This window comes from Macadamia integrifolia, chromosome 3 (genome assembly GCF_013358625.1).
Source record: "Macadamia integrifolia cultivar HAES 741 chromosome 3, SCU_Mint_v3, whole genome shotgun sequence".
Classification (NCBI taxonomy): Eukaryota; Viridiplantae; Streptophyta; class Magnoliopsida; order Proteales; family Proteaceae; genus Macadamia; species Macadamia integrifolia.
The window spans coordinates 2,430,887-2,453,427 of NC_056559.1; the positions used below are offsets into that span (position 1 = coordinate 2,430,887).

Below are 22,541 nucleotides of genomic sequence, written 5' to 3' on the forward strand. Positions count from 1 at the left end.
AAGTTATCGCTACCATAGAGAAGTCAGCCACATGAGCAACCAATTCATTAGTAGGCATGAGCGAGATAGAAATGGTATGGAATATATTATCATCTTCCTTACATATAAGAAGAGCATCAAATATATTGTGAGTCATACAATTGAAATGGGAAGCAAAATTTTGTGACTCTATAAGATTTTTAGGCATACAAAAACCTATAAACTAAGGATTTACGCCCCCCCCCCCCCAAAAAAATCCATAAAATAAGGGGTAAAAAAAATAAACATATACAACAGCTGATTGTTTACGTGACATCATATGTGTGACCTTATTTATAACTGTACCTATAATAAAATCTTTATTAATCAAATCAGCCATTCACATGAGTCGTCTGTGACCATTCAAAGAAATCAGAAAAAATCAAATGGTTGTTGCCGTTTGTTAATCAGCTAATTTAGATTTACCTTTTAAAATCTTTCAAGAAAGGAAATGTTTAATTTCGAGAGGACGTAGGAGTGAGAGAACTAGAAGTCTTGTGGGCAGGTAGCACAAAAAATTTCTAAATAGGAAACACAATGGATTAAAGATCTGAAAATAGCAAGCACTCCATGACTGGATATCCATAGCATCAGCTAGATACTTTCACCAGGTCCATAAGGGGATTGCTCGGCTCTTGACTGGACCCCACTCTCTAGTGATATTTACATTGTTAGATACATGTCTACGTGTTATTGAGAGACATTATGAAGCTCAAGATACTAAAAATACATGAGAAATGCACCAAGGATCGGTAGAGCTATGGAGCTCTACAGACCCTCTCAACCCCCTCAGGCTCACAGAGATACTATTGCATGCCATCTAAGTGAATGATGAATATTTTCTTAAGCAATGCAATATCCTCTTGTCAAAATATGCCATACAGGAGCAAACCACACCAGCACTACAAAACAAGGTGGAGGGGGAGGGGTATCAATAAGCACTTACCATCTGAAAAATGATACTGATTTCTAATTCTCAAACCCATCATCATCCATTTTTCCATGTATACTTAATCATCCGTATAGTTAAGGGCCAGATCCCAATAGTGACCAACCCCAGCATCAGAGAACACTTTCCTTGCGGCAGCTTCGGTCCTACACTGATGAACAAGAAACCTGTTGAAGCTTGGCTTAGCAACACTTCCCTGCCACACTAAATCACACTTGTTAACTGGTTTCTCCTTGTTTTCATCTTCACCGTCTTCTTCATTCCCCACTGAGGCAGCCCAATTGATCCGCTGGAGCATCAACTTCCCATACCTCTTGATGGGCTTACTACCACCTTCAACGGCCACCACACTAATACCATCTGAAATGACAGCACAGCCCGTCAAGCGATTCTCCTGGGCATTGACATCAACCTTAAAGCGGGTCTGTGGATGTGAAAGGTCATTGATCCGATACACCGACACAAGGGTCTCCACTGTATTTGGATCCTCAAAGAGCTTCCTTTCTTTCTTCTCACGGCGCTCTGCTGGTGTGAGCTTCCGTGCAATGTTTCTGTCAACATGGGCTTGTTCACGCTCAGCAGCTGCACTCCGTATTTCCATTTCAAGCCTGGTGGGATCTTGTGTTGCTTCTGAACCAAGAACTTTCATGAGATTGCTCATCTTCACCTTGGGCTTTGGGGGTTCTAACAGACCTTGCCTTATCATTTCCTGCCTATCTTTTTCCTTTGCTAAGCGCCGCTGTGTGCGCAATTTCTTCTGTTCCTTCTTGGTAAGTTTCAGAGGCTGTGGAGGTGGCGGAGCAGGTTCTGCAGGGGGCTCAATAGGAAGAGGATGTTCGACATAAATTGTAATCTTATCCATTTTAAGTTTATCTCCAGTGATGTTACCTTCATTTAAATCGCCATAGGTTCCAGAAAGCAAAAGTGGTATATCCCTGACAAAATAATTACACAAGATTAGGCAAGTAATGTATTAAAGTCGTATAAGAAAATTTTCCCAATTGCCTTCAGTATAGTTTGGTCAAAAGCACCTGGACCAACGCATAGCAAGAAGTACGTTGTTCAAGGAAACAAATAGAGGATCAACTTACCACCACTCAGTTTCTGGGATTGGGTCCTTCTGTTTTTCCTTGTGGACAACTCTCTCTGACACCTCTATCAAATTCGGATTGATATCAGGCTCTGCCTTTGCCTTTGCCAGCTGTGCTTGCTTTGTCTTCAACTCTTTAGCTTGTGCTTCTCCAAATTGACTCTGAAAACCATAATTTTATCAGATAAGAAAGGCATAAAGAATATCGAGCAGAGGGACAGATCAAGAGATAAGAAGCCACATTAGCATCCAGGGATATTCAATACCTTGAATCTAATTATTTCTGCCTGCTTCGACCATTTTCCTTCCTCTACAAACTGAAATGCCATCCTCTTGGGTCTCAACAGCTTCGTTTTATTGATGCCCATTCCAGGGTCGAAATGAGGATTCAATTCTGGATCAACATCCAGCTCAGGTTTAAGAATCTGGAAAGCTTCCTTTTTCTGTTTGTTGATGTTGACCTGAAGAATTTACATATACATAAAATTAGCAAGTACAGTAATGAATAAAAGTTTGAATAGTACCAGGAATATAAATACGAGGAACCAGCTAAACAAGCATGAAAAAATGAACTAACCTTTAATGTGCTGAGATTTGTTAGATTAGGCATATTGATTACATTTCCATGCTCATCTATTTCCCTACCAAGTGCATCCAGACGGAGAACAGGGGCTTTGGATGGCTTCTGCTGGACAGCAACATCTGTTGTAGTGTTCCCTGGAAACATGTTTATGAGAGGAGCAAATTCTGGGTCCTGGTGAAATCCCATCTTTGCAGCAAGTTCTTGTGCTCGTTTTACAGCTTCATAGTTAGGTACGGTCGTAAGCCCAGGAAGAGCAGTCACGCCAGTGGTGGGGGGCTTCACAGAAGCTGTAGCTGCAGTAGGCACAGTTGTTATGCTTAATTTTTCCTGCGAAACGGAAGCCACTGCTGCAGTAGTGGGTGGGATAGAACCTTGCTGCCTTGCTGTGCTTGATAGCTGAGATTTAGGTACCTCCTTGTCTGTTGATCCAAACTGTTGGCTACCATCGGAGCTAGCTCCTTTATTCAACTAGATAAACAAAAGAGACATGGTCATTGGACTAACAGAACAAAACAGAGGGTTCCACTAAAACTAAAGGAATTAGTTACAACAATTCATTATGAGAATGAAATATTACTGAACTTACCAATGGAATCTTTTTCAGCTTTTCTGACAATTCCTTTTGCATCTGCAAAGCTTTCTTAGCTTTCGCTAAAGCATCAAGAGACAGACTTCCACTCTTGCCAGCAGCTGAAGTTGTCCCATCTGTACTGAATTTTCCAGGAACCTCATGAGATCTGGTAATACTAACTCCCTTATTTTCATTGGTGGTGGAAATTGAAGATACCTTGATAGAAGGAGATTGATTGGGTGCAGAAGTCTCAGGCACTACCTTTGATGCCATATTAAGTGGTTCCAGAGCAGCACCCTGTAAAGGTGAAATATAACGTAAGAGCCAGGATATTTTTCCCCACAGTGAATTCATAAGGAAGACTTTATGGGCTCAAAAAATTGATATCAACACGAAGCATATAGAAGCGAAAACCATTGAAGATCCATCGCTAGTAGGACATAGTACTTGGTTCACCCAACCAAAAAAAAAATAGTAACGCACTTGTTGCAATGCAGGAAATAAACTAAAGTAAGATAAAAAAAAATGTCTAATCAGAGCATGGCCTTCCAAGGAAGTTTAAAAGATGTAAGTTGCCAGAAACCATTCTGATATTATGAATGGAAAATCCATATGTGCCTTATCTGTTTCAGTGCTAAAATAGCACAACTGTCCAAAGTCCATTTATTGATGGCATCATGCCAAAGTAACTATGTTATTCAGCACAGCTGTCAAAGACCAAATTTTGATCAAGATAGATCCGAACTTGTTTCAGTAAGGACTTGAAGTTAAGTATCTGACCCAATCCAATAAATAAACAAATTGAATCTGAATATACTTACAGCCAATGAGCTTTTAGAAAATAGAGGGCCAACTGGACTAGCCACTCAGGTATCTGACCCAATCCAATAAATAAACAGATTGAATCTGAATAAACTTACAGCCAATGAGAGCTTTTAGAAAATAGAGGGCCAACTGGACTAACCATTCTGATATTATGAATGGAAAATCCTTATGTGCCTTATCTGTTGCAGTGCTAAAATAGCACAACTGTCCAAAGTCCATTTATTGATGGCATCATGCCAAAGTAACTATGTAATTCAGTACGGCTGTCAAAGACCAAATTTTGATCAAGATAGATCCGAATTTGTTTCAGCAAGGACTTGAAGTTAAGTATCTGACCCAATCCAATAAATAAACAGATTGAATCTGAATATACTTACAGCCAATGAGCTTTTAGAAAATAGAGGGCCAACTGGACTAGCCACTCAAGTATGGGGAAATAGAGAGGGTTAGGGAAGTTTGACTGAGTATGCACCTCAAGATTTCCTGCTCAAGGGATGACATGCAAGGAGTGATGGCTGAAGCCCATCAAGAAGGAATCTGATGTCCTAGTACAAATCAATTGCCTTGTGCTATGAAGATATTCAAAAAAAATCCATCCTTCTTTCCTTTTCTGACCTGATGAGATAGGGGCTCAACTCCATGGGTGTTCCCATCATGTAAATTCTACATTTCTGACCCCATCAATGCTTTCAGTTTATGGACATAAAGCTAACCATTGACCCAGAAACTACTAAGATATAAGAATAAAACTGTAGCATAAAAAATGCGGTTCTCACTTTACAATTACAAAAGGCAGACAAGACAAACTTCCAACTAACTAACCTGCAGAATGAAGTAGCTTGATTTCTTCTATTTCAAAGTTCTTCACAACAACAAGAGATTGTATCGCCAATTATAGATGTTTTTCACATTCCTCTTAAATCATATCGGTAAGAAATCTTTTCACCAAGAGATTGTATCAACAACTAAAGATTGAGTTGGAACTAAAAAGCTAGTGAATGAACTGTTAGGACTCTTATGTGGGCTTAACCGATACCACTAATTGACCCATTGGGCCCAAGAGAATAAGGACCACTCTAATTAGGAAACTCCTAGCCCTTTTCTATTGTGGAAGTGGAATAGGGTTTAGGGATTCTATTATAAATAGAATACTAATGGTCCCTGCAGCCATTACTTACACAATAATATTTTGGGAGTACTGCTTTCTCACAAGAGCAAGTGCAGAGATAGAGAGAAAACCCCAAATAAGAGGCTGCAAAAGATCTCAGTAGAAGGACCCCTATAGCGTGGTTCTTCATCACAGATCGTGAGGCAAACAGTCGTGGGGCAAACTTCAACCTTGGTTTAGGGACTCCATTTACGCTCAACAGGTACGTGATTGATACCTTCTATTATTCATTCTTGTATTATATACACTGTAGGTTATTCACATGATTCTAGGGTTTAGAATCCCTAGCAATTGGTATTAGAGCCAACCCTATGATGCTAGAATCAAGAAAATTAATTTTAAAACGTTTTTCTTTATGGGGTTCGGGTTCCAATTCATGGAAATTGCCATTTTACTCTCACTCAATAGTCCCGGACGGGAAAACTTTCTTCATGAAAGTTGTAGAGGACGAGAAGACGGTCGCGGCAGTCTACCGCACTTCGCCAAACTCTGCCAGCATGCTCCGCCGAAAACCGGCTGCCCGTGAAGGGGAAAAAAAAAAAAAAAGAAGCAACGGGTCATCATCGGGTCAACTCTGTAGGGTTTCCGAGTTAACCCGATGATGCAGTGAGTCAGTCCATGACCCAACCTTGTTTGACCCAGTCAAAGGTTGACCGTTGACCGGATCATCGACCACCCGACCCGAAATCCGGTTTTGACCCAGATACGCGACCCTAAAATCTAGGTTTTGACCCGTGACTAATATGGTTGAACTGGGTTAGGCCACTTGGGCCGAGCAACCTGATTTAATCAGGCCAAACTGGTTGGATTGAACAAACCATAATTAATTTTGACCCATTTTTCTTACAACTTCAAATGGATCGTATGGGCAAATGGTGAGGAATTTCACCCTAGTTTTTTGCATTGAGTCCAGTTTTTAATGCTCTTTGTTTTGATATATTATGAACCTATTTTTGGTCAACTTTCATGGCCTGTTTTGTAGAAATTACAAGTATGGGAGTTTTGTGATTCATCTTAATTTTTTCTCTTAATTAGAAGAAATGAAAGAAAACCAGCCCATACATTATTCGCATATCAGCATATGAACTTCTTTATTAGCTAATGATAGTTCATGCTTTTGCTTACACACATGGTTTAAAGTATCTCCGATACCGATACGATACCCTCCGATACGTATCTTAAATTTAGCCGATCGATACGATACATGAAATTTTTAAAATCCTTTCGTATCGATATATATCCTACGGTACATACCGATATGCACCAATACACTATCGATACGTACTAATACTCTATGAAAAATATAAAATCGAGGTGAAATATACATTTTGGTATGTATCGGTAAATATCGGTGAGTATTTGTATGTATCGTTGGTACGTATCGATGAGTATCAGTACATATCGGTGAGTATCGGTACGTACCGATACGGTGCGCTACGGTCATATAATGGCCAAGATGGGTATTTTTTTCAGAAAACATTATTTTTTGAGTGTTTTTCTTCCAAAGTTGCTGCCAGCCATATTTCTCTCTAACTAAAGTGGAAATCAAGGTTGGGAACAAGGATTTTACATTTATAGGACAACTGCAAACCTTGAATTCTTAGTGCGATACCCTCAATTTAGTGTCTATGCATAATACATGTTATCAATAGCTTTTTTTAACAAATATTTTATGCAAAAGTGTTTAGAAAGGTGTTTCATATCCATTTATATGCGTATCTTTAGCGTATCTTAGTGTATCTCCGATACGATACGATACCCTCCGATACGTATCTTAATTTTGGTCAACCGATACGGCGACCGATACCGATACTTTAATCCTTGAGTTACACATATTTTTTTTTTGTTCATGCTTAAACAATCCCACTTTTAGCTGGCAGAATGAATTTGTAAACTATTGCAGTGAGATTGGATGGAATCCACCAAAGTGGTAAAGTTCAACCTTATTGCAATAGAATACAAATCAAAAGTATTCTTTGTTTGAAAAGACAAAGAAGAATGATTGGTAGCAAGGTTGCTAATGTTCACCCAAAGGTGACATTATTAAAGAGAAGTTAAAATTAAAGCAAGTGAAACAAAATAGAGATTTCTCAACCTACCATCCAAAGATGGCAGTATCTTTTGAAAGTTAGAAGAAGTCCCGTAGTAATAGCAGAAACTTGAGTGGACTAATACGTTTTAGACCCAAAGTTCGGGAATGTAGTTCTGGTTGATACTCTTGAAGTAATTGATAATTGAACATTGTAATGTTTAATTTTGCTGATAGTTACATGCTTATTCTTTTACACATATGTTTATATGTTGAATAGAATATTCTTTATTGAAATATTCAACAGGATGTCTTATAGTTTTGGTATACTTGATATTCCTAAGCTTACTGGGGATAGTTTCAACAAATAGATGGAAGACTTAGAGATCTACATGATTCTCAAGGACCGAGACCTGTGTACTAGGACCACCAAACCAGCTGAACCTACTGCAACCAGTACCCCAACTGAGAAAGGGGATTATAACAAGTGAGTCACTGCAAACAAGAAGTCCTTAGCTGTTATTAAAAGTGCTTTGCCTGAGTCTATCAAGGATAGTGTTGCTAAAAAGGATATTGCTTCTGAGTATTTGACTGCAATAAAAGCCAAGTTTGATAATTCTAAGAAATCACAGGCTCAAGATCTCATGAGCCAATTGACTGAGGCTAGATCTGATGGAGTAGGAAGTGCTAGATAGCACATACTGGAACTAGTTTCCCTGGGAAACAAGATCAGAGGTGCAGGTATTAACTTTGATGATGCCTTCGTGGTCACCATTGCTTTGAACTCTCTACCTAAGAGCTACAAGACTCTTAAGATTACTTATTATGCACTGAAGGACAAATGGGGTCTTGATGAATTGATCACTGTGGTAACCCAAGAAGAGAGAACAATTAATAGGACCAAAGTTGAAAGTGTCAATCTTACTCAAGGTAAGACTTCATCTTCTATGGGACCTAGCAAAGGAAACAAGTTCTTTAAGAAAGGAAAATACACTCCATTCAAAGGATAGAAGAACAAGAAGGGAAAGCAAAACTTCAAAGAATCTGGGGGACAAAAAGATATGAGTCGCATAAAGTGTTTCTGGTGCAAGGCCAAAGGGCATATGAAGAATGATTGTTTTAAGAGGAAGGCCTACCTTGAGAAAAAGAAGGATGATGGTATGAATCTATCCTCAGTATGTTCTAAATCTTACTAGATTAATGTACCAATTGATTCATTGTGGTTAGATTCTGCATCATCTATTCATGTCACTCATTCCTTGCAGGGGTTCCTAAGCATGAGGGTGCCAAGCAAGGATGAAGTGACGGTGTTCATGGGCCATGGAGCTAGAGTTGAAGTGGAAGCCATAGGAACTATTAGATTGTTTTTTTCATTCAGACTTATTTACTGATTTGAAGGATGTTGTTTATGTTCCCTCCATGAAGAAGAATTTGATTTCAGTTTCTAGACTTTGTTCAGACGGTTATTCTGTTAATTTTAATCAAGTTGGCATCTGCTTATTATATGATTCAGTCTCTATTGATAGTAGTACTCTTGTTGATGGGCTTTATAGATTGAATTGTAATTCTTTATGGGCTCTGAATGTGGGAATGAAACGTTCTCTCATAGATGAGAAATCTTCTGTGCTATGGCACAAAAGGTTGAGTCATATTTCAAGAAAGATGATGAAAAGATTGGTGAAGGGATATTGGAAAATATTGATTTTCAGGACATGGGAACATATATAGATTGCATTAAGGGAAAGATGACCATTTCCAGGAAAAAGAATGCTACTCGCAGTATTAAAGTGTTAGACCTCATTCACACTGACATCTGTGGGCATTTTCCTGTCCCTACACTCACTGGGTACCGTTATTTCATAACTTTTATCGATGATTAGTCAAGATATGGGTATGTCTTCCTTATCAGTGAGAAATCTAGTGCTCTGGATGTTTTCAAGATTTTTAAAGTTGAAGTTAAACTTTTTCACTCCAAGAAGATCAAAGTGGTCAGATCCGATAGGGGTGGAGAATATTATGGGAGAAGTGCTTTTGAGCAATTACTTGGTCCTTTTGCAAAATTCCTGCAAGAACATGGGATAGCTCCTCAATATTCCATGTCTATAACACCTCAGCAGAATGGAGTAGTGAAAAGAAGAAACCGCACTCTGAAAGACATGGTCCGTACTATGGCGAGCAATACCACTTTACCAGAATCCTTATGGGGAGAGGCAATTAAAACTATTGTTTATCTTCTTAATAGAGTGCCAAGCAAGTCTATGAATAAGACTCCCTATGAACTCTGGAGTGGCAGAAAACCTAGCCTTAGACACTTGCAACTGTGGGGGTGTCAGGAAAATGCCAAAATCTTTAACCCTTAAGAAAAAAATTGACTCAAGGACTACAAGTTGCTATTTTGTGGGATACCCAAAGAGGTCTAAAGGGTATAGATTCTATTGTCCTGGCACAAGACACAAAATTGTAGAGACCACTCATGTTAGATTTGTTGAATGCAATGAAGAATCTAGTACATCTCGTAATTTCTCTTTTGAAGAGGGGGAGTATGACACTCTTGAGATAGCACCTATCGAGTTGAGAAATTCACTACTTGATCTTGATCTCATCCTGTCTGATGATATGGTCACTCAAACTCCAACTGAATATGACTTGCAAGTTGGGACAGATATTACTACTGCAGACCCACAATCACCTCCTGATACCACTAATACTGGAAGTCTTCCACCTGAACCTGTAAGGAGGTCTACCAGAATGCGCAAGCCTTCTTTGCACTCTGATTATGTTTCTTATTTGAATGAGTGTGAGTTTGACATAGGACAAGAAGACCCGGTTACTTGTCTTCAAGCTATTAATCATAAGCATTCAAACAAATGGGTGGAAGCAACAAAGGAAGAACTATCATCCATCAACAACAATGGAGTATAGGAATTAGTGCAAATTCCAAGGGATTGCAAGGCTATTGTATCCAAGTGGGTTTTCAAAACCAAGACCGATTCTCGAGGTAGAGTTGAACGCTACAAAGGTAAACTCGTGGCAAAGGATTTTACTTAACGAGAGGGGATAGATTACAAGGAAACCTTCTCACCTGTCTCATCAAAGGACTCATTCAGAATTATCATGGTCATTATTGCCCACTTTGACCTGGAGCTACATCAGATGGATGTGAAAACAGCCTTTCTGAATGGAGAGCTGTCAGAGCAAGTGTACATGAAATAACCATAAGGTTTTGAGGAAAAGGGTAAAAAGGACTTTGTTGAAAAAGTCTCTTTATGGGTTAAAGCAAGCATCTCGACAATGGTACTTGAAATTTGATCGAGTTGTGACTTCTTTTGGTTTTGTAGAAAATCCAATAGATCAGTACATATATCTAAAGCTCAGCAGAAGTAGTTTCATCTTTTTTGTGCTCTATGTGGATGACATTCTGTTGACTAGCAGCAACAAGACCCTGTTGATGGAGACCAAGGGTTTTCTATTAGAAAACTTTGAAATGAAGGACAACGGTGAAGCTAGTTATGTGCTTAGAATCGAGATTAGTCGTGATAGACAGCGGGCGCTTCTCGGGTTATCACAACGGGCATATCTTGATAGAGTTTTAAAAAGGTTCAACATGTCTAAATGTTCAAGTGGTAAAGCACCTATTACTAAAGGAGATAAGTTGAACAAGCAACAATGCCCACAGAATGATAATGAGAGGAGCTCAATGAATGGCAAGCCTTATGCCTCTACCGTTGGAAGTCTGATTTATGCACAAGTTTGTACTCATCCTAACGTTGCCTTTGCAATTAGTGTACTTGGCAGGTTTCAATCTGATGCTGATCTGGCATATTGGATTGCAGCTAAGAAGGTCATGCGTTATCTACAACGGACAAAGGACTTCAAGCTAGTGTTCAGTAAATCTGAGAAATTTGAAGTGGTGGGGTATTCTAACTCGGACTTCAGGGTGTACTGATGACTGAAAGTCTTACCTCTGGATACATTTTCATGTTAGGAGGAGGAGCTATTTCTTGGAAGAGTGCCAAACAAACTATTCTAGCTTCATTGCAAGTTGAGTTTGTGGCACTTCATGAGGCTACCAAGCAGGCAGTGTGGCTGAAGAATTTCATATTTAAACTGAAGGTTGTAGACTCCATCTCTAAGCCTTTGCATTTGTGGTGTGACTATTTCTGATGTTTTCTTTATAAAAAACAACAAGAGATCAAGCAGCTACAAACACATTGAGATAAAAAATATCTTCTGGTTCGTGAGAAGATTAACACTAGGGAGATCATTGTTGAGTATATTGTTACTGAAGAAATGGTTGTTGATCCTCTGACTAAAGCTCTTCCAGTGGGAGTTTTTAGAACTCTTGTTTCTAACATGGGTGTGATGGAATATTTTGATATGCTTGTTTAGTGGGAGATTATTTATCCTTAATGGTATCGTAATGAGCATTATTTTGTTAGATCATACATTGTGAACACAATTTATATTGAGGATGTTTACTTTCCAGAATAGTGTTCATTTATATTCTCTCATCACATTATTGTATGATTATTGTGTTTATTTTGACATGTCATAGTTAATGGCGGTATTTAGCTGAGTTTCGTGATTTATGGTGGTTTTTAACCTAAATCCATGGAGATGGTTGTTAACCACAGGCGGTATGCCAAAGTGAGATATTAATTCAAAAAAATGGCCGTTTGCCTAAGTATTGATTAATATCAAAGTTCACTACCTGTGAGGTAATGTAGGACTAAGTTTGAAAACGCAAACTAATCCAACTGCAGGAACTTTAAACCAAAGAACAACCACAACCAATCCCAACACACCAGCAAATAGCAGACCAACAGAAAATAGAGGCAAACCAGCTGCTGTTGACTTCAATATCCAATACTACTTAGGTCAGATTATAATTGATCAAGTAGATGAACTAGCAGTAGTAATATGATGCAACAGTCCCAAATCAACAGCAGGAATCACAGAAACAGAATAGGACAGATCAAAGCAATCGATTCTGGTTCTGTTCTGGAAAAATCACTACAGGACAAAATATGAGAGATTTCGAATATCTCACTAATGGCTGCACAGAAACAGCCCAAATTTGGATTGATCCTTAGTGGGGAATGGGAGAGCAGTCTACCAGAATTTGAGAGCAAACTGACGGCTGGAACTAATACCAACAGTAGAGGCCGATTGGCTCTTTTGTCAAAAAATCTGGGCAGAAATCAGAAATATAAATACCTGAATGTTTCGACAGCAATAGAACCTTGAAAGCCAACTTGAAAGAAATAAGAAAGCTTGAAGAAAAACCTCCTGAACTTCATGCCGCAAGGAGTCGAATGGATCAAACACCAATCCCTAATCCTTGATCAAACACAAGGAACATCCAGTGAAGCCAGCGACAGCAACAAGACTCTTTTTTTAAAACATAAATCGTCTCTCTATGATGAGAGCTCTCTTTTATTTATAATAATGATGGGGGGGTTTACAAGTAATAGTAACTCAGAGTTACTAAATCTGAGTTACTAAAAATTGATTATAAGAAGTTACTAAAAACTGGAAATTAGAATCTAATGAAAATAGAAACTAGTCTAGACAGAAATTAGAAACTAACAATGACTTGAAATTAGAAACTAATTTAGCTACTGAAATTAGAAACTAATTTAGGTACTGAAATTAGAAACTAAATAACCCCATCTAAAAATGAAACTAAAGAAAAAGGAAACAAATCACTAAATCCCGTATGCAACCTTAGAACCCCTAGTTTAGACCCATCAAAGTAGCGCAATATACTCCAAACCACATGGACTAAAGGCCCAACACGTATACAACCCAACCCTAAGCTTATTCCTAATAAAACAAGCCTAGTTTGGTGAAGAATCTGCATCAAATGTGTTCAGTGAGACCTTTACCAGCAATGGTAAGATATGTAGATCTGGACCAAACATGATATGGTTCGGCCCGACCGACCGCGGCCCAATAGATCCACCCATGACTTGGAGGAATATATAATGTACTATCGTCTTGTTAAGCAAGCAGTTGTAATTTGGGGTTTTTTCAAACTAGGGTTTCCGAGCGAGTTTTCTCACCGTTGTTTGAGTGTAACCTCTCTTCTACATAGTGAAACTTCTTCTTCGCCCGAGGACGTAGCACACCACATCGGTGTGTGAACCTCGTTAAATCTCTGTTTGTGGGGATGTCTTTGTTTATTTTCATATTTGTTGGTGTTTGCAATAACAAACATGAAAAGGTTACTATTGGTGTGTTGGCATTTGAAGCTGCAACTTTGATGTCAAAGGTTATGGCAATGTCTGACCGATAAGCAAGTTGTTAGGTTGAGGGAAGAGATCATGAATTTGGTTGGTATCAGGAAGCTTGTGTCTGAAAATGATGAATTCCTTGTGGATTTGGCCTTTGCAGAAATGGTTGAAAACTTGCGGTTTGTTGTGAAATCCGTGGCTAGGCTTGGAAAGAAGTGCTCAGACCCTGTACTGCAGCAGTTTGAGAATGCGTTTGATAAACTTGTCAAGAGTGATGAGGGTCTACATCACACTTTGAATACTTGGTTGCATGAGCCCACAAACCCTGACCTTGTTCTTTTCATTCATTTTAAGTTTGTTAACATAAATTTGGCAACTGATATGGTGTAACATAAGTATACACCATGTGTTTGCTGAGAAAATAAGAACTTGTGAAAGAGATGGGTGTATATAAGAACAAACAGTACACAACATAGGAGCATATGCAGTTTATTGGCTAGGCAGTCTCCTAGTCAAAATGTTGCCCTCACGCAAGCCCAGCAACCTAGATGCTTACCTAGCTAAAGCACGCTTTGTCTAGCCTGGACACCTGGTTTAACTAGGTATACAAAGGTAAGACAAAAACATAAATTGTTCTTTGGGAAAACTGATCCAGTATTAAGAAAAACAAGAAAGGAGAAACAGGAGATTAGGAACCCTGTGGCTGATCAAATCCTAATATAGATTAATAGCTGTGTTTGGTCACATTTCTGAACAGGACAAACCTAAGAATGGTATTATGTCCACGTTTTTAGTCACCAACATTTCTGGTGGAGAATGATTTTACAAAAGTCTTTGGAGCTTTCGATTCCTAGCTAAAGGGGGTGAGGAGTTCCATGTAAGCATATAACAAGGGTAGCAATATATAAGCTTGAGATGATGCTAAGGGTTTCCAAAAAGAATCAATGGAACATCCCATGATGGTGATAGATTTTATAATGGTCACAAACATTCTGCGATTGCCAATTTCCCACTAGAGAACCTGAGAGTGGGATCATATAGCCATTTACCAACACCATCACATCAAACTCTTCAACAACCACTTGGCATTTTTCATTTTCCCTTTATTTATTTCTTTATTAATTGTGTGTGTGGGTAGGGGGTGGGGGAGTAAAAAAAAAAACCCCCACTGTTGTCTACTCACTTGAGGAAGTTGCTCCTTGACTTGACTATGGTGAAATGAGGATGAAGCCCATACACAGCAAAAGCAAGAACAACTATTTACATTAATGTTTCATTCCTAAATCACAAATAAATGAAAGTGTTTTATGGGAGTGGTTCTGTTTTTAAATATCTTTAAGTCATTTTATCCCCACAAAGATTAAAAGTGGGTTAACGAAAAAATCACATTCACAACAGGACACACATACAATTCAAGAGAAACCTACATAGGCATAAAAAAGAATAGAAGTTTTTTCTGTTCACAGTATCTTGAATTCCTTTTATCCTCACAAAGAATGTAAGTGGGCAAGTAACAAAACCACACCAGGACACAAATACAATTCAAGAGAAACCAATATCCAAAAAGACTACTTTTTAGAGGCAGTACAAACCTAATACATCTCAGGCTTCAACCCTTTAGATACCAATCAACAACCTTCCAAGGCAGCCCTCCTCTTCAAAACAAAGATATAAAGAAGTAAACAGAACTGAAAGAGGAAAACCTGCTAAAAATACACAAAAACCCTTACAACATCCGAATAAAAAAAACGATGCACCCAACAATCTAAACCTTGCCAATACTAATAAGGACCCAATGCGAATTAAGTATTAATAACCCTTAATAAGAATAAAAATTAAATAAATATCCCAACAAGAACAAAAGAAAGAAAACAAAGATCACAAATTGCAGGTACCTCTTTAGCTGATTAACGAGCCCGCCAGAGCACTCTCTCTATCTCTGGAGAATCCACCCACCCAGACAAGAAAACAAATAAGAATGGGTTGTCCCTTTCCAGATAAACTCGCATGAGGCAGAGGACTGGAGAAGGTACCATCGAGAATCCACCCAAGCTAGCCCGACAGGAAATGTGAACGGATATCCAAATCAAACACAGCATTCTCGAAACTAACATTTCCCTAGAAAATAAATAAGAATGGGGTTGTTCATTCTTTTCGGTTTAGAGGAAAGCTATTCCCATTCCCCTACTCGCGCTAGTAGGAAATGTACATCACGCCTGCACCGGTTAAACTGATCGGATCAGCCAAAGAAAACCGAGACTGACCCGACCCGATTAATTAACGTATGGTCATTCCAGATGCAAGGCTGCAACCTTAAATTTTTTTTTTTTTTTTTTTAATCCAACAAATAAAAATTGTGATTAAAGAAGTAGAGGGGGTAGAATGTTTTCAGGATTATAGACATTCATAGACGTTTTGTCTATAAGACTTTGGTGGGCTAATTTGGCCAAAAAGAACAATTAGTACATTTGAAGGCCTGAGACAAAAAGGTAAGTTTTGTAAAATTATTATACATATCTAAAAATAAAGGTACTATGCTTAAAGGCCAAAAGTTAATTGTTAGGTCAAAAAGTAATATTTGTAAATCTTTCGGGTTGCTCCGAACTTCCTTGACATCACATCATTTCAACTTAGCCTATTATGCCTCAAGTTGGAGACCTCTTGTGTATGTTTCAACAGAATTTCCTGTCATCAAGTGATTGGTCATGAGCGATAGACATTTTCCCTTGAATAAGAAATAAAAAGCCCAACTACTCAGATTAAGACAAGGGTTAGAAACAATCGCACAAATCATGATAAAGGAGTTTAAGTTTGGGATATTGACCATCAGAGAATCAATCGTGAGAAAGTTTACCTATTGTGGAAGCGCTCCTGGTTTTTAGGTTGAGTTGTATTAATCCATCATAAGGTAAGGGTAAGAATTTGAAAGGGATTTAGCTTTCATTTTTTGAAAATTATGTTATTTCGATGAGATCATATAAAATAACATATAATAATGAATGTAGGAAGAAATAGTTCAAAATATTCCCAGGGATAGAGTTGGAATTAAAATAATACATAATTAGTGCTGACAGAGAAGCAATATGTAAACCCAAGGGGCTAGCTGCTCAAATACGCTTGGCAAATTCGTAGGAGAGAAGGATGTGCCACAAATACTCAGATTTGTCGTTGATACGGTAGAATTTGTCACCCAATAAAGCAAAGACACGTGGCATCCGAGGGAGGGACGCGTGTCACCCATCCGATAGAGGCCGCAAAGCTTCAAACCACGTGAGGAGAAGATACCCAAGGGGGGTTCCCGAAACCCTAGGCCGAAGAACCCTATAAGAGGGAACCCAAAAGAAACCTGGGGGAGGTACGCCGACACCCACCATTATTCCTGTAAAAACACTATTCTACCCATCACTAACTTGGGCATTGGAGGACTAATCCCGGAGATACCTCTGTGCCTCTGCCTTCTGTGCTTGTGCATTGTCGGCTCATACGGATTTTCGACAATAACAGATTGGCGTCGTCTGTGGGAATGACAGTAATGGTGGAGAAAACCTACAATCGTAAGAAAACAAGAGCAACACCAAGTATAACACATGGATGAGGGGGAAGCTTCAGGAGGGCTCCCCCCTAGATGGAAATTGATGAAGAACGGGAAAACAATGATCGGGAAGGTTCCGCGAGGGATCGACCCTCGGTTGGATATTCGGTACACAGAGATAGTAATCTTTCACCCCCTCCTAGGGTGCAGGAATATGTGACAAGGGAGCAGTTTGACGCCCTTTAGGAGAAGTACGATCGAATGGCCAAGACAATGAAGGAGGTCTCCAAGGCCGCCTCTCAAAAGACTGACGGAGCACCACGAGGCTCCCATGTCCAGCTAGAGCGAGCCCAAGACGAGGACCGGAGTAGTTCAGGATCGATAAGGTAAGGCTGAAATCCTAGAAACCAAGCAATGAGGGAAAGCCCTGCACCCAAAGAAAGGATGCGGCGCACCACAGGGGCCAGGCATGAGGAACCACACCAAGGGGACGGACAGAGACATGAGGACTCGGGGTTGAAGCAAATGATCCTAGACCTAAAAGATGAAATCCGGAAGGTCGTAGAAAACCAGATAGGAACTTGCGAGCTGGACCTCACTAATGACACGGCTCTAACCGATGAGGTCATGAGGGACCCACTCCCGATCGATTTTCGTCTACCCAAATATGACACCTACGACGGGTCTGGAGACCCCATCGATCATCTGGAAGCCTTCAAGGTTGTGATGCAGTTCCACCGAGTCTTGAAAAAATTCATGTGTCGTGCCTTTCCTTTAACGTTCAGAGGAGCAGCAAGGTTATGGTACAACCGCCTGTCGACGAAATCGATTCACAGCTTCAGCAATTTGAGTTACTTCTTCGTGAGGGGATTCTTCAGTAGCCAACCCCTTCAGAAGACTACATTGAACTTGACCAACGTCAGACAACATGAAGGAGAGTCATTGCGAAGCTACATGAAGTGCTTCCAGTAGGAGAAGATCATGATCAGAAGTTTGGACCCGAAAGAAGAGTTCACGGCCTTGTTGGGAGGCGTCAAAGATAAAGAGCTAAAAAGGTCTTTGGTGAAGCATACACCGAAGAACCTAGCTGAGTTGAGGGCTCGGTGTGATAAGTATATTCAGATGGAAGAAACCCTCCAAGCTAATGAGGGAGCTGAAGCGAAGACGAGGAGGAAAAGGACCTCAAGAGATGATGACAAACCTTCCGAGGGCAAGAGACGAAAGTCCGAACATGATCGGGCACCCAATCTGCCGAAGAAGTTTGAGAGATATGCGCCACTAAATTGGAGACAGATGGACGTGCTAATGAAGATAAAAGAAACTCCAGATGCCAGAGTCATGAAGTGGCCTGGGAAGATGGGATGACATCCTGAGAGACACAATATGGACAAGTATTGCCACTCCCATAGAGACCACGGCCATGATACTGAAGATTGTTAGCACCTAAAGGGAGAGATCGAAGGAATGATCTGAAGAAGATATCTAGGTCAGTTCATAGATCGCGAAAATGAGGATGCCCAAGATGGCAATGACCGCAAGGACAACCGCCAAAGAGATGGTAGAGGCCGCCGTGAAAGAAGGGGGCCAACCTACAGGGGCAATCAGGATTGGCAAAGGGATCGGACACCCGAGGAAGTTAACCATTGCCCCCGTGACAATCATAAAAGCCTAACTAGGGTCATAGCAACTATCAGTGGAGGCCTAACCGCTGGAGATAGTTCCATCTTGGCCAGGAAAGCAAAAGCCTATGCGAGAAGCGTGCATGTGGTCGAATGGTCAAACAAGAAGGCAAGGACGGGGACGGTTATCTCCTTCTCTGATGACGACCTAGAAGGGGTGTAGACGCCACATGACAATGCCTTGCTAATCACTATGACCGTAGCCGATTGCAGAGTAAAAAATATCTTGGTAGATAACGATAGCTCAGCTAATATCCTATTCCTTGAAGCTTTCCAGAAGATGGGTCTAGATAAAGGAAAGCTGAAGAAGGTTGAACACCCATTATAAGGGTTCTCGGGTGCCCCAGTCAAAGTAGAAGGGTCGGTTGAGTTGCAGGTAAGGGCAGGACCAAAGACCGTCAGGTAACAGTTATGATCAACTTCCTGGTAGTAAACATCACTTCAGCGTACAACGCCATACTAGGGAGAGTTGGCTTAAACTTATTAAAGGCAGTTGTCTTGTAATATCCCGCTTCTTAAACCCGGTCTGATTTCGCGGTTGAACCGGTTTAACTATGCAGGAACCGAGCCAGAGGATATTAGAGCGGGTTCCTTATGGGCTATGATGGCACGGGTGACCTTAAACACCGGCTGGCCCGACAAGTCCGAGCCAGTGCCAGAAGAGACGGGAGTGCCCAAACCGTGTACGTGCACCTACCATAAGGCTATGTACGGATAAAAAAGGTATTATATCTGTATTTTAAGATATATACGTAGGCTACAATGTATGCCTGGGGTGGGGTTTGAGCCGAGGTCCGAGCCCGGTCAAAATCCCAAGTTTTGACTCTCGGATGGGTATGTCAGGTGGGTACACCCACCCACCTGAGTGACCCATCCATCACTATTCACTTAAGTAGGAATAGTATATAAAGCTTTATGACTTTTCTTTCCATTTATTACCCCCGTACGTTTGGTGAGAAAAGTAAAGAGGAGAGAGAAAAAGAAAGGGAAGAAGAAAGGAAGAGGAAGAAAGGAAGGATTCAGCGGCGCCGAAGCTCGATCTTGCCATTCCGGTGCCGGAAGAGTAATCTTCAACGCGAGATCTACAGTTGGAGGTAAGAAAAGCTGGGTTTTATGAACATTAACCATACCCACGCTTTAAACCCTTGATTCGAGTATGATTTCTTAAGATCTTGTAAACACACTTTGAAATGATGATTCTAAGGCTTAATAGATGATTTATGTGTTGATCTTGAAGGATTTGAAGAGATATTGACAAGGTAGAAGGAGCATTGTGAGTTGGAAGTGATTTGGAGGGTTTGAAGTCATTCTTGAGCAAAGAAGGTAAGATGGTTCCCCTCACTTAAGTCTAAGTTAGATCTAAGGTAGAACCATCCTATAGGACTTTAAAGGTGTGAGGAATGGGTTGAGAAAAGCCCCATTTGGGTCCCCAAGGAATGGAGGAAGATGAGAAGAAACTGGGGTTTTTCCGCCAAAACCGGCGGGTACAACCGGTGGGTCCCTACCCACCTGAGGCACCCACCCGAGAGGACCAGGGGGTCCCTGGCCAAACCGGCGGGTAGGACCGGCGGGTCCTACCGGCGGGTCCCTACCCGCCGGTCCCAAACCGGCGGGTTGGTCCGGTGGGTGGACAACCCACCTGAGTGACCCACCCGAGTGGACAGAATGTGATTCTTAGGTCCGATTGAGCCCAAATCGGACGTGGGACCTTCTTTCGACGTTCTAAACACGATTTTGACGTCGGATTTCATTAATTTTGATTCTAAATTGGTGAAGTACTAACCCCGCTCAATTTTGTTAGGTTCACCAAAGCCTTCCCGATTCGCTCCGGATCTCACCCGTACCGAGCGGGACTCCTTGTACGCTACAAGTAAGTGGAGAGAGAGGACGTTTGGCCTATTTCAAGGCATTTGTTTGGCATTCATATAACTATATCTAATTTAGTCATGTCATCATGAATATGCTATATAGATTAGTCATTTCACACTTCGATGTGCATTTATGCTATGTTTACTTTTCAAATGCAAATTGAATGAGATGTTATATGTGGAATGTGTACATCATGTTGCATAATGCCTTGATAGACTAGATGCCGTGGTCGGCTTGGAAACGAATGCATTGGTGGCCCGTGGTATGGGACACGGTGGCACTATGCAGTCGTACTGCATATAGGAGCATGCGGTATTAGGATTCTCACCATCCCGTGCTACGACCCTTCCCAACAGGGGTTAAGGTGTTGGGTTGCCATTTGGGGGGAAGCAGGGGTCGCGGTTGTCGGACACTGTGGCGGTTAGGCATTACGCCCGGCGAGTCATGTAGGACAGTCGGCAACCCCGGTGGTATTTCAAGAGGGCCAATCGTACTGCTTTTAAATTACTGGAGTCAGCACTGTCATTTAATTTATTTACATTTCTGTTGAGAGCCGGTGGACGGCATTGTCTTTATTTTCCGAGTACTCACGGTGGGCCTTCTCCAACAGCCCTATGGGCGTATCGCGGGAGGGAGTTCGCGGCTCGTACCCGGAGTATACGCGCACTGTGGTTGTAGTAGCACTAAAACCAAAGACTTAGTAATGTTGATTAGGTGTATGTGATCTAAAATGATTTGCATGGCATGTAGTGCATATGATGTGTTGTGATGTGTGGACTGTTGTGTGTGGTCCACCTCTCTACTTACTGAGCTAGTGAGCTCATTCCACGTGTACACCCCTTTTTAGATGATTTTGCAGGTCATGCACCTGAGGAGCAGGGGGTGGGTCCCACCGTCGAGTTCCCTGAGGAGGACTGGTGGACCCCTGAGGAGTTTGAGCACGGCGTAGACTGCGCGTGTGAGAGCTGTGTTGCGGGGCAGCGGTTCTGAGGCCGAGCTGAGCTCCAGCCTTGATACCGATGCCGGGCTGTGTACTCTGATGTTTTTGATAATTTCCTGTATATATTTGATATTCAAACTTTATTCTTTTTGTGTATATATATCATGCCTTCGGGCCCAAATGTATATAATTATGGTATCGCCATTTGGGTATCAGGTATATGGGAATTATTACAGGTAAAACTTAGTCTTCCGCTGATTTGATGAGTTGATGTTAGTGTGTGTATGCTGTGGTGGAATACAGTATCTGATGATCCTGGCAGGTTTGGGTTAACCGGTGTTAACTCGGTCACCGCTCCGGTTCAGTGTGAACGGGGTGTGACAAACGGTGGTATCAGAGCGTGATGCTCTGCTTCACTCACAGCATACCATTAGAATCCCGTAGATTCTATAATAGGAAAATGGGGTTGGGCAAATATAAAAGCTTTAAAGATTAAAAGTCAAAGAAAGGAAGTATAAAAATGGAGTTATATTATAAGTTGCATTCATGGCATGCGTGAGTGTAGATAAAGGGTAATTAGGTGGGTACTATAACCTATAAAGTACTATTTCGATGAAATTTCGGCAGCATAACGGCGTAAAGTGGGATTTCCAAAAATTTTACACAAAACCTGATAAACAACAGATAATAATATAACAAAGAGCACAAATAGAAAAAAATTACATCACCACAAAACCACACAGGTACTCCACATATGAAAACACCACAACAATCCATTATCCAAATGTATTTCATTCCATAAATGAAATTCAAGTTACATCGTAATTACAAGGAATGAGAATAAAGAAAGGTACAATGTCTACAAAAAGAGAATAATGGATAAACAGCTGGGCGGGCAAGCTAAGCCTCACTGGTCGTCGTCATCGTCGTCGATGATCACCAAGTTCGCTGGAGGCCTGGAGTTAAAGTCGAAGCGGTGATCGTAATAATCTAACCTCGTGTTCACCAACCGTACCTCCCTCCGAAGCCGGCCATAATCTGCTGAGATGGCG

General features: G+C 40.7%; 1 protein-coding gene across 5 annotated transcripts; it reads right to left on the minus strand.

The window, feature by feature from the left end:
• Window positions 1-680: 680 nt before the first annotated feature.
• LOC122072959 (protein RDM16-like) lies at window positions 681-3,557 on the minus strand. Of its 5 annotated transcripts, none has more exons than XM_042637404.1 (6): window positions 3,428-3,557; window positions 3,227-3,350; window positions 2,635-3,108; window positions 2,324-2,518; window positions 2,059-2,219; window positions 681-1,902 (listed from the first exon to the last, which is right to left on the minus strand). In XM_042637404.1, the coding sequence occupies exons 2-6, from the start codon at window positions 3,266-3,268 to the stop codon at window positions 1,029-1,031; spliced, it is 1,746 nt and encodes a 581-aa protein (XP_042493338.1). In that variant the 5' UTR covers window positions 3,269-3,350; window positions 3,428-3,557; the 3' UTR covers window positions 681-1,028. The 5 variants fall into 5 exon arrangements, with proteins under 5 accessions (XP_042493338.1, XP_042493337.1, XP_042493336.1 ...); XM_042637403.1 differs by having other exon boundaries at window positions 2,635-2,927; window positions 3,012-3,108; window positions 3,227-3,521; XM_042637402.1 differs by having other exon boundaries at window positions 2,635-2,933; window positions 3,012-3,108; window positions 3,227-3,521.
• Window positions 3,558-22,541: the final 18,984 nt, after the last annotated feature.

Bases quoted from the DNA above. Each gene is read 5' to 3' on its own strand.
- LOC122072959 (XM_042637401.1), bottom strand. From the start codon at position 3,484: ATGGCATCAAAGGTAGTGCCTGAGACTTCTGCACCCAATCAATCTCCT. The intron at 3,109-3,226 runs GTAAGTTCAGTA...TTGTTTATCTAG, and splicing joins AGCTGAAAAAGATTCCATTG to TTGAATAAAGGAGCTAGCTC. The intron at 2,519-2,634 runs GTTAGTTCATTT...TAAATTCTTCAG, and splicing joins CAAATCTCAGCACATTAAAG to GTCAACATCAACAAACAGAA.